The sequence below is a fragment of the Pipistrellus kuhlii genome, unplaced genomic scaffold (assembly GCF_014108245.1).
Source record: "Pipistrellus kuhlii isolate mPipKuh1 unplaced genomic scaffold, mPipKuh1.p scaffold_m20_p_17, whole genome shotgun sequence".
Lineage (NCBI taxonomy): Eukaryota > Metazoa > Chordata > Mammalia > Chiroptera > Vespertilionidae > Pipistrellus > Pipistrellus kuhlii.
This window is the reverse complement of record NW_023425482.1, coordinates 3,959,757-3,972,357: the sequence shown is the minus strand read 5'-3', so window position 1 is coordinate 3,972,357 and position 12,601 is coordinate 3,959,757. Positions and strand designations below refer to the sequence as shown.

Sequence of the window (12,601 nt, the reverse complement as noted above, 5' to 3'; positions counted from 1 at the left end):
AGAACCATTGATGTGTGAGAGACACATCAATTGGTGCCTCCTATCTGTGGTCGTGGATTGAGCCTGCAACCCAGACACACGTCCTTGACCAGAATCAAACCTGTGACTCCTCAGGCTGATGCTCCAACTAGTGAGCCAAACTGGCCAGGGCTGTTTTTGTTGGTTTTTAGGGAAAGAGAGAAAAACATCTATTCAGAGAGAAACATCAATCAGTTGCTTACTGTATGCTCCCTACCAGGAATTGATCTGAAACCTGGGCATGTGCTCTGACTTGGAATCGAAGTGGCGACTGTTTCATGCACAGGATGATGCCCAACAAACAGGGGCCAGGGCAAGACCTGGGTGTCTTTAGAGATGTTAGGAGAGTAAGTTGTTGAGAGACACCCTCAAAGATAGGGGCTCTTCAAGAGTACTTTCCAGGCCAGGTTCCAGGGACCCCTACTCTGGGGTCCTTTATGCCAGACCTGCTCTGACTGTTCCTCCACCCAGTGCTTGGCTGTGGCGATTGAGATACGCTTTTCAAGTGAGGCACTATTTTGTAGTTTATAAATTTGCCTGGCTGGTGTTATACAGTGGTTGAGCGTAGACCTATGAACCAGGAGGTCACGGTTCAATTCCCAGTTAAGGCACATGCCCTGGTTGCAGACTCTTTCCCAGTAGGAATGTGCAGAAAGCAGCTGGTCAATGATTCTCTCTCATCATTGATGTTTCTATCTCTCTCCCTCCCTTCCTCTCTGAAATCAATAAAAATATGTTTATATATATTTAAACACATTTTTATATATATACTAGTATGTATTAAAAAGAATTTGCTGTCTGCCCTGGATGGGTAACTAGGTTGGAGTGTTGTCCCGATATCACAAGGTTGCTGTTAGGCACGTACAAGACTCAAACAATGAATGCATAAATAAGTGGAATGACAAATCTGTGTTTCTCTGCCTCTCTTTTTCCCTTTGTTTCCCTCTTTCCCTTCATTTTTGTCCCCCTCCCTCTGAAGGAACCTGAAAAACCTCTCTGGTTTTGTCTATTAATGGGCCAGGTGGGCAGATGGTGGAGATGAGCCAGTCCTGAAGGTACTGGAGCCTAAGGTCTGCTGTCAGCTGTGACAGACCAGGCTGCGACCCATTACTGTGCATGTGATGGCTCAACTTCTGGTTGCCTCTTTATTTTTTTAAAAACATCAATGATAAGAGAGAAGCATTGATTGGCTTCTTCTTGCAGCCCCTCCCCCCTACTGGGTATCGAGCCCACAACCCAGGCATGTGCCCTTGCCCAGCATCGAACCTGGGATTGTTCAGTCTGCAGGCTGATGCTTTATCCACTGAGCCAAACCAGCTAAGACTGGTTATCTCTTTAAAAGAATGAATAATCGCCGAAACCGGTTTGGCCAGTGGACAGAGCGTCAGCCTGGGGACTGAAAGGTCCCGGGTTCAATTCCAGTCAAGGGCATGTACCATGGTTGTGGGCACATCCCCAGTGGAGGGTATACAAGAGGTGGCTGATCAATGATTCTCTCTCATTGATGTTTCTTTTTTTTTTTTTTTTTTTTTTTTTTTTTTTTTTTTTTTTTTTTTTTAAATATATTTTATTGATTTTGTACAGAGAGGAAGGGAGAGAGACAGAGAGTTAGAAACATCGATGAGAGAGAGTCATCGATCAGTTGCCTCTTGCACACCCCCTACTGGGGATATGCCCGCAACCAAGGTACATGCCCTTGACCAGAATCGAACCCGGGTCCCTTCAGTCCCCAAGCCGACGCTCTATCCATTGAGCTAAACCGGTCCCGGCTCTCATTGATGTTTCTAACTAACTATCCCTCTCTCTTTCTCTGTAAAAAATCAATTAAAAAAAAAAGAATGAATAATCTTTGTTTTACTGAGAGGACAAAGATGATTAGTTGGCTGTCCAAACCCAATTTGTCACCAAGTCTCACTGCCCTGCTGGATGCAGTGATGTCCATGTTTGTCAGATGGCTATCCAAGCCTTGGACCCCAGGTGTGCTCGTGGACTGGAAGGTTGCTGTGGGGTTCACACTGGTCATCTCTTCTGAGCCATGGTTTTCTGAGGTTATAGTGATATTAAAGTTCATGACCTCACTTGTGGTTCTGCACCCTTCCGAGTGTGACCGAGCTTCATTCCTGGTGATTATGCAGGGACTCCCACTGTCTCTCACTGTGACTGCACACTCTGGGTCATGGGAAGCTCTACACATCTGTGTCTTTCTGTTTATATTGCTTTTTGCAATGAAGACAGAGACCACCTTTTTGGGCAGACTTGAGCCCACCAAGAAGAATTTACCAGATGGCATCTTCCTTTGAGCTGAACCTCTCTGCGTTGCCATGAAAAGAGCTGCTTCCGCTGAGGATTTGCTCATGCCCGGAATCCCTGACTGAAGTCCTCTTGTTGGGCTAGGCCAGTAGTGAACAAGTCCCTGTGTGCACAGACACAACTGAGCATTCTCATCCCTTCAGCTGTTTCTGAAGAGTCTTTGTTACTCCTTTCTATTCATTGAAGTACAGAGTGTGGAGCAGATGCTAGGCCGGTAGTGGGAAAAACTCACTAAGGAAGAGAAATCTTCATCTCATGGGTCAGACACAGTACACCCTGCAGGACTGCCAGACTTACGTGGGAATGGCAAGTGTATCTAAGAGCACTAGGCCCAGCTAAGCGAACTGTAGGCTATCACTGCTTTATAGTTGTTTATTTTTATTTTTATTTTTTTAAAGATATATTTCATTTATTTTTTTTACAGAGAGGAAAGGAGAGGGATAGAGAGCTAGAAACATCGATTCAGCTGCCTCTTATACACCCCCCACTGGGGATGTGCCTGCAACCAAGGTACATGCCCTTGACTGAAATTGAACCTGGGACCCTTGAGTCCCCAGGCCGATTCTCTATCCACTGAGCCAAACTAATTAGGGCTATTTTATTTTTTAAAAATATATTTTATTGATTTTTTACAGAGAGGAAAAGAGAGGAGGGATAGAGAGTTAGAAACATCGATGAGAAAGAAACATTGACCAGGTGCCTCCTGCACATCCCCTACTGGGAATGTGCCCGCAACCAAGTACATGCCCTTGACCGGAATCGAACCTGAGACCCTTCAGTCTGCAAGCTGATGCTCTTATCCACTGAGCAGTTTTGGCTATAGCTGTTTACTTTTTAATATTTTTTTTTTAGTTGATTTCAAAGAGGAAGGGAGAGGGGAAGAGAGAGTGAGAGAGAAACATCAATGATTAGGCTGAGAGAGAATCATTGATCAACTGCCTCCTAAATGCCCCCTTCTGGGGATCAAGCCCGCAACTCAAGCATGTGCCCTTGACTGGAATTGAACCTGGGACCTTTCAGACTGCAGGCCAACCAGCTAGGGTTCCATTGATTTTTAAAGAGAGTTGGAGGGAAGTGGGGGCAGGGGGAAGAGACATATTGTTTGGTTGACATATCTCATCTATGTGGGAGAGACATATTGATTGGTTGAGTCCTGCAAGAGCCCCAACCAGGGCCTGGAATCAAACCTACAACCCAGGTATGTGTCCCCTTTCCCCCCTATTTTATGTTTTTATTGATTTTAGAGGGGGGAGAGGGAAAGGGAGAGAGAGATAGAAACATCAATGAGAGAGAAACATCATCAATCTACTGCCTCCTGTACACACCCCACTGGGGATTGAGCCCACAACATGGGCATGTGCCCTGACCAGGAATTGATGAGAGAATCATTGATCGGCTGTCTCCTGAATGCTCCACACTGGGGATTGAGCCCACAATCTGGACATGTGCCCTGACTGGGATTCAAACCGTGACCTTCTGGTTCATAGGTTGATGCTCAACCACTGAGCCAAGCTGGATGGGCAAGGTTTCAGGTTTGATTCCCAGCCAGGGCCAGGGACATACATAGGCTGTGGTTCATTTCTGATTGGGGCATGTACGGGAAGCAACCAACCAATGTATCTCTAGCATATCAATGTTTTATCCTTCCTCTCCCTCCCTCCCTCCCTCCCTCCCTCTTTCCCTCTGCCTCTCCCTCTCCCTCTCTCCTTTCTTCTTTAAAAAAAAAAAAAAAAAAAAAAAAAGAATTACAAAAGAAAACTAACTGTCCTTATACAAAACTGCTTGGATGGATCTCAAGGAAAATATGCTGAATGAAAAAAACCAGCCTCTAACTGATACATATTGTAGGATTCAACTTATATGAGAATGTCAAAATGACAAAATTCTAGAGGTGGAGAACAGATTAGTAATTACTAGGGGTCAGAAAGGTGGGAGATGAGGGGGTTTGACTGTAAAGGGAGGTCTTCATGATGGTGGAATACACCTGAGTTAACGTGGAGATTATAGGAATCTCATGATAAAATTGCAGAGAATGAGGCACACCGAGAAACAGGTGCATATCAGACAGTTGATGTTGAATAAGGCCTGTGGACTGTGCAATGTGGGTTTCCTGGTTTTGACATTGCTCTGTAGTTACTCAACATGCCACTAGGAAACTGGGTGGAGGACTTCTCTACACTATTTTTGCAATTTGCTGTGTATCTACAACTATGTCAAAATTCTTTTTAAAAAAGTTTTGGGGGGCAGGGGGGAGAGACATTGACTTGTTATTTCACTTATTTATGCATTCATTGGTTGATTCTTATATGTGCTCACCTAATATATTTCATGTTGGCATATCAGGATGGTGCTCTAACCAACTGAGCTATTCGGCTAGGGTCATCAAAATATAAAGTTTCAAGCAGAAACCGGTTTGGCTCAGTGGATAGAGCATCGGCCTGCAGACTGGAAGTTCCCAGGTTCAATTCCGGTCAAGGGCATGTACCTTGGTTGCAGGCACATCCCCGGTAGGGGGCGTGTGGGAGGCAGCTGGTCGATGTTTCTCTCTCATTGACATTTCTAGCTCTCTGTCCCTCTCCCTTCCTCTGTGTAAAAAAAATCAATAAAATATATTTAAAATATATATATAAAGTTTCAAAAACAGAACGCTAGGAGATCTACACTCTGAGGTCCATAAAACCAGGCCCTGGAGTGAGGGGTTTGCTATGCAGGGAGGTCAAGGTAACTTTTGATGACAGAGCTTTATTTATTTCATTATGTTTTTATTGATTTTTCAGAGAGAGAAAGGGAGAGGGAGAGCAAGATAGAAACATCAGTGATGAGAAAATCATCAATTGGCTGCCTCCTGCATGCCCCCTGCTTGGGATTGAGCTTATAACCCATACATGTGCCCTGACTGGGAATTGAACGGTAACCTCCTGCTCAACCCCTGAGCTGTACCAGCTGGGTGATGGCAGAGCTTTGAGTGTCACTACTCCCATTTTTGCTTGGAGCTCACTGACAGAGCATTGCCTTGCTATTGTTTTTCTTCTACAGCCACTCCTCCTGCTATTTTTCAACATTTTGTTCCTGTGTGTATAACTTCAGATTTCGGTATTTACAACCTTGACCTGTGGAAGGAACACATTTCAGAAATATGAGTGGTGAACCCTGGCAGGCCTTCCCAACTAGCACTCTGGAATGAATTGCATAGGGTCCCCCTAACTCTGAGGAGTCTTTGGGGAGTGAAGCTGCATCTCGCCAGATTGCCTTCCTCCTGCCGCTTGTCATTTTCCATGTTAGCGTTTCACTTTTCCTTAAATGGGAGTGTGAGCAAATGGAGCAGAGAGTTGGCTTGTCTGTTGGGTTGTGCTTGCCCCCCCCCCCTTTTTTTTTTTAGATAGATTTTTATTGATTTCAGAAAGGAAGGGAGAGGGAGAGAGATAGAAACATCAGTGATGAGAGAGAACCAATTATTGGCTGCTTCTTGCACGCCCCCTGCTGGTTATTAGCCCACAACCCGGACATGTGCCCATGACCAGAATCAAACCCAGGACACTTGAGTCCCAGCATAGATGCTCTATCCACTGAGCCAAACCAGGTAGGACTTGCTCTTGTTTCTGAATGGTTTTGCAAGTCAGAGTGATTTTAAGACATCACCTTTGTCCAGCGAAGTGTATACCTTTCTGCATTCTCCACCCTTGGCACATGAACAGGACTGGAGTCATCGTGGCATCCTGCCTTACTGCACTCCACAGCGCAGATGAGAGTGATGTCGCATACCTGGGAGATGTTTCTTTGAAGTTGTGGAGTGGTTTTCTTGGGATGGCGTGTGGTTTGGGCTGTCCTGGTAGCTGCTTTTCAGTGACATTGGTGTCAGCTCCTCAATGAGGTGGCTGCCTTCCCTGAGCTGGTACATTTGGCTGGGTCCCTCGCATTGTCATGGGAGCCTGGAGTGAGCAAACGACAATCTGCTGTGAGGTTGCAGTGCCTGCCATGCTCTCAGGGTTTAAGTCTGCAATATTTCTTCTGAATTTTACTTTTGTTAAAAGACTTAATGGGTGGTTTAAAATTGTATCTGTCTATGTCATTTTATTAGTTTTTTGAAGTTGGGAAAAGTTATGTCATGGCATCTTTATTTTTTACACTTTGCAGTATGGAATTTTTCAAACATCCACAAAAGCAAAAGTGTACACTGAGCACCCATGTCTCAGGTCAGCTTCAGTCTTGCCTGTGCTTGTCCAGCCGTAGTCCATGCACACCTCCCTCTCTTCTTCCCAGAATGTTATGTTATTTTATTTAATTAATTAATTATAGGTGATAAGAGCATTCAAATTTTTATTATAAAAAACATCATAACACTAAGTTAAAAATACTGAAAAAAATCATTCATAATCCCACCACCTTAATATTTTCATTTCTGTGCATTTCCTTGTAGCTCTTCTCTATATGCCTAACACATGCATACAAGCAGGAGACACTCAAATTTGCCTTGTGGCAATAGCATATTAAAAGGACTCTTCAAAATCATTTTGCCAACAGGAGCCTCATTTGGCATATTTACATTTGTCACATGAGCCTCAAGTTTATACAATTCTAAACTTACACATCAAGGAACAAGGATGCCCAAGATCTCATGGTAATACAATAAAAAAACTCAGAATTTTTTCTTTTTCTTTTAAATGACACCAGCCCCCAGAGACTGGGAGTCAGAGATTTTTTTTTTAAATATATTTTATTGATTTTTAACAGAGAGGAAGAGAGAGGGATAGAGAGAATCATCGATCAGCTGCCTCCTACACCCCCCCCACTGGGGATGTTCTCGCAACCAAGGTACATGCCCTTGACCGGAATTGAACCCAGGACCTTTCAGTCCGCAAGCCAACGCTCTATCCACTGAGCCAAACCTGTTTCAGCTAGAATGTTATTTATTTATTTATTTATTTTAATATATTTTATTGCTTTTTTTACAGAGAGGAAGGGAGAGAGATAGAGAGCCAGAAATGTCAATGAGAGAGAAACATCGACCAGTCGCCTCCTGCACACCCTCCACCGGGGATGTGCCCGCAACCAACGTACATGCCCTTGACCGGAATCGAACCTGGGACCTTTCAGTCCCCAGACCGACGCTCTACCACTGAGCCAAACCGGTTTCGGCAAGAATGTTATTTTTTAAAATATATTTGTATTGGTTTCAGAGAGGTAGGGAGAGAGAAATAGAACATCAATGATGAGAGAGAATCATTGATCGGCTGCCTGCTGAACACCTTATACTGGTGATTGAGCCTGCAACCCAGGTGTGTTCCCTTACCAGAATCAAACTGTGACCTCCTGGTTCATAGGTCGACACTCAACCACTGAGCCGTGCCAGGTGGGCCCCAGTGTGTTATTTTAAAGCCAACCCAAAGTTCTGAACCTTCATGCTCTGAATGTAAATGCTCTGAATATCATATAATGTAAGTTAAAAATAAGTTATTCATACCATCTAATGAGGTTCAGAGTCCTCAGTTGCTTCATAAATGTGTTTTTGCAGTTGTAGATCTGAGTAATTCATTGGGACCCTTTCTAGACTTGCTTTTAAATTCTCATGTGAGGCCGGGACCGGTTTGGCTCAGTGGATGGAGCGTCGGCCAGCGGACTGAAAGGTCCCAGGTTCGATTCCGGGCAAGGGCATGTACCTTGGTTGCGGGCACATCCCCAGTAGGGGGTGTGCAAGAGGCAGCTGATCGATAATTCTCTCTCATCGATGTTTTCTAACTCTCTATCCCTCTCTCTTCCTCTCTGTGAAAAATAAATAAAAAAATATATATATATTTAAATTCTCATGTGAGAAACCTGGGACAAAAAACCCAGACCAACTGTTAGAGGTAGAATATTCCAGAATTTCCTGGAGTAGTCACTTTGGCTCAAGAAAATGCAGTGATGAAGCATAAGAGGAGGGCCCTTGCTCCTGGGGTCCACCCTGTTAGCAGTTCCCTCCGTGGGTGCTTTGTGGACCTAGCAGGCATCCTCAAACTTTTTAAAGTGGGGGCCAGATCACGGTCCCTCAGAGAGCTGGAGGGCCGGACTATATGAACTTCTAATTCCTACTGTAACACCTCGGCTGCGCTCACTGCCCAAAAAACCTGGCGGGCCGGATCAGACTCCTCTGCGAGCCGCATGTGGCCCGTGGGCCGTAGTTTGAAGACCCCTGACCTAGAAGGTGGCTGTGGACAGCAGAGCCCAGGTTTCCATCTGCAGTTCTGCCTCCGGAAGTAAATCTGGCAAGTTCTCGCTCTTGTGATGATTTTGGTAGAAAGCTCACAGAGCAGGATCACTCCTGGGTGGGTGCTTATAGACTCTCGTGGACCCTGGTAGGAAATGTGTCCAGTGTCTAGGACCTCAGGGGAAGGACACAGTGTTGGGAACCCCTACCATAAAGGCCACTCTTTGTCTCTCAGGAATGGGCACCACTGACCATGTCATCGTCCTGGCATCCACCAACCGAGCTGACATTTTGGACAATGCTCTCCTGAGACCAGGCCGACTGGACCGACACGTCTTCATCGACCTCCCCACACTGCAGGTCAGTGTGGCCTGAGGCTGCTCTCCTTGGTCAGATGCAGCTGCTGATTTCCTCCGGTGCTTGTCTCTCCAGATTTTCTTTGGCTCACTGCTCTTCTCATGGTTTTGCAGCTTGTTTTTTGTTTCTTTCTCTCCCCTTCTCCCCCCACATTGTTTTCCCCTTTATCCTTAAGTATCTGGGGTTGAATCAACATGTCTCAGTTGAGTTTTGTAGTATATTTTTTGGAGAACCTCAGAATTCTCATCCTGACCAGCTCAAATCCTTGGTGCCTCATAGTTGTGGAACATGAGCTCTGCAGCTGCCCTGAAAGCAGGTTGGGAAGGGGCGGGAGATCTGAATCTTTGGCTCCACCAGCCTCCATGTCAGGCCTGTGGATGTCCACCTCTGTATAGCCAGGTGTGGTGGCCCCTGAGGAAGCAGGAATCCAGCATGCAGTGATGAAAGGATCACATGTGGTGGAGACCACCATGGGTAGGGACAGGGTTTGGAGGGTGAACCTAACAGTTGGTTAGTTGGTTACTGTGTCTGTAGGTACACACATGGGGGCACAGGGGTGTGGCTTATGGCACACCCAGTGCTCATTGTGAGTTCGTCTCTCAAATTACCACTCAGACTAAGAAGTGGATTGAGGCTACCCTCTGATAGCTTCTAGAGGAGTGGCTGTCCATCTTCCTGATTGTAGGAAATGTTTACATTGTTTACAAATGCATGAATCAAAGGCTCCACATAATAACTGTTATTTTGATGCACTTTAATTTCTATTCTGTTTCCTTTTTTTTTTTTTTCTTTTCATTTTGTAAGGCTGCTTGCAGCTCTAAATTGGTTTCACAAACTATGGTTGTGATTAATGATGAGGAACTCCGGAGAGTGCCTCCCTGGTGGCTCCTATCTGCGTGGCAGATGTGCTGACCCACACTTGTATCCTTCTCCCCTGTCTTTGGTAGGAAAGGCGGGAGATTTTTGAGCAGCACCTGAAGAGCCTGAAGCTGACCCAGGCCAGCAGCTTTTACTCCCAGCGTCTGGCAGAGCTCACGCCAGGGTTCAGCGGTATGGGTGCCGGTTCTTATTGATCCTGAGGGCAGAGGGCAGGTGGTCTTTCCTGCTTGTGTGGGTGCAGGCTTCCCCGGGTGCCCTCCATTCCCTCCCTGGGCAGCACGGCCTGGATGAGAGTGAGGTTGTGCACGCAGAGCAGGCATGAGATAAAAGAATTGCACAACACTTTACTTCTCCTCCGCAAGGGGTGGAAAACCCAATAGTGGTTCTGCATTTAGACTGCCCCATGTGTGTGTCCCCACTATGGGCAATCCTAGAAGTTCCGCCTTTAGGGATCCCCACAGAGGTTCTTCAGTTCCTGTCCAGCTCAAATCATGAGATTCCACTGCTCCCCCAGCTGCTACCATGGTTAGGCCTTGTCACTGCTCTCCCTCAGCATCTCAGTTTTTATTTGTAGACACAGATATCACAAATAAAGAATTTTGGGGGAACACTTTGCTTTCCAGCATTTGCCATCAGTTTGTCTCAAAATCAAAATTTAAATTAAAAATTTTTTTTTCTTTTTCTTTCTTTTTTTTTTCTATAAGGCTCTCATTTTAAAGGGCAATGTATTTTTTTCTTTTGAGTTTCTTTTTTTTTCTTTTTTTTTAATATATATATATTTTATTGATTTTGTACAGAGAAGAAGGGAGAGAGATAGAGAGTTAGAAACATCGATGAGAGAGAGTCATCGATCAGCTGCCTCTTGCACACACCCCCACTGGGGATATGCCCGCAACCAAGGCACATGCCCTTGACCAGAATCGAACCCGGGTCCCTTCAGTCCCCAAGCCGACGCTCTATCCATTGAGCCAAACCGGTTTCGGCCTTTTGAGTTTCTTAACTAGAATCTTTTGGATACTACAGAGCCTTTAATTTCTTTCCTTCCTTTTTTTTTTTTTTTTTAAGGCTGAAAATCTTGTTATTTTGTTTGTTTTTTAATTGATTTTGGAGAGAGAGGAAGGGAGCAGGAGAGATAGAGACATCCATCAGCTGTCTCCTGCACATCCTCTATTGGGGGCTAAGCCCACAATGCTGGGATATACCCTGACTGGGATCGAACCAGTGACTTTTTTTTTTTTTTTTAATCAATCTTTATTGTTCATATTGTTACAAAGGTTCCTCATTTCTTCCCCCTCCACCAGGTTCCCACCCCATCCTCCGCCCCCTCCCCATCCCCCATTGTCCTCATCCATAGGTGCACAGTTTATGTTCAGTCTCTTCCTCCCTCCCTTTCCCCGATAGTAAATCCCTTTTCAGATAATAAATCAGTTACTTAGCATTTTCTCATATCAATAATACCACCACATGCCCAATGATACATTTCACACAAAAGACATTTCCAAATAGGTCAATCAGCCTCATCCAGGCCCCACCCAAGGCACTCACAGATCAACACAGATCAACACCCCAGCCCTATACTAACTCAATACATCCAGATCTAAGCCTTCATCACTTGATTCAGCAGACCCTCAAGTTCCCACAAAAGTTTCCAGCCATGTCTGAGAGGCAGCTGTGGGGCAGGGGCAGGCGAGGAGCGAGCTGTTCCGGGCCTGGCTGCTCCGGGCCTGGCCTCTGTTGCTCTGAACCAGTGACTTTTTGGTGGATGGGATGATGAGCCCCACCAGCAGGACTGTTTGTTTTTAATCATCATCCAAAGATGTTTTTATTAATTTTGAGAAAGAGAGGAAGGGGGAGAGACAGAGAAACATCGATGTAAGAGAGAAATAGCCATCAGTTGCCTCCAGTATGCTCCCTGGACCAGGGATTGAACCCACAACCTTGGTATGTGTCCTGACCAGGAAACAAACCTACAGCCTTTAGGTGTACAGGATGACCCACTGAACAACCTGGTCAGGGCTAATTTTTTATCCATCAGTGCTTATATGAATTACAGGGTGGAATAAAACACCAGCTGGTACATGAAAGTGTGTTGATAATAGTTGTGTAATAAAGCAGTGGAGAAGGCAGAAAGACTGAAAGAGGTTAGAGTGGATGTGAAGAGGTGGTTCTTTGGGGCCAATAGAGCTGGAGCACTGGCTCACAGCCCTTATCATGCCTTATCCCTTGACCCCTTTTCATTTATTTGTGCAATTCTCCTTTCCTTTCCTCCTCTCCATCCCTGAGGGAGCAGAACCAACACCCCTGCCATTCCCTGTTTTGCTGACAGGTGCTGACATCGCCAACATCTGTAATGAAGCTGCTCTGCACGCTGCACGAGAAGGGCACACGTCTGTTCACACTTTTAACTTTGAGTATGCTGTGGAGCGCGTCATTGCGGGTATGAGGCATAAATGCCAAAAGCGAATTCAGGGAGGGTGGGGCTGAGGGAGTAGGTCAAGCTTAGATGTCACATGGAGGGTCTTATCAGCAGGGAATTACTGGACAAGAGAAAATACATAAAGTATTTGTATTTTTTTAAATTCAGGGGTTGACACTAGGACTTAAAATACTGTAAATTTGCATAACAGCAGACACTCTTTAAATCTATATATATAAAAGCCTAAGCAACGGTCTGACTGTTGGACCATTTGCCCAGTAGCTACGATGCGCAATGACCATCAGGGGGCAAACACTGCAACTAGTGGAGGAGGGAGCCCGATTCCTCGCAGAATTTGCTGTGGATTGGGTTGCTGCTAGGACACTCTTGGCCCCAGAGCTGCTTCACTCCCCCACCCGGACCCAGAGAGGAGGGAG

General features: G+C 45.4%; 1 protein-coding gene across 17 annotated transcripts in view; it reads left to right on the top strand.

Moving 5' to 3' along the window:
* Nucleotides 1-12,601, top strand: part of SPG7 (SPG7 matrix AAA peptidase subunit, paraplegin) — a 49,583-nt gene that overhangs the window by 23,382 nt on the left and 13,600 nt on the right. For 16 of the 17 annotated variants that reach the window (XM_036440875.2, XM_045582580.1, XM_036440881.2 and 13 more), the window contains 3 exons: nt 8,748-8,872; nt 9,817-9,919; nt 12,075-12,185. In XM_036440875.2, the coding sequence (XP_036296768.1) occupies nt 8,748-8,872; nt 9,817-9,919; nt 12,075-12,185 (339 nt within the window). The remainder of the gene's footprint in view (nt 1-8,747; nt 8,873-9,816; nt 9,920-12,074; nt 12,186-12,601) is intronic. The other variant, XM_036440872.2, reaches the window with a different exon arrangement.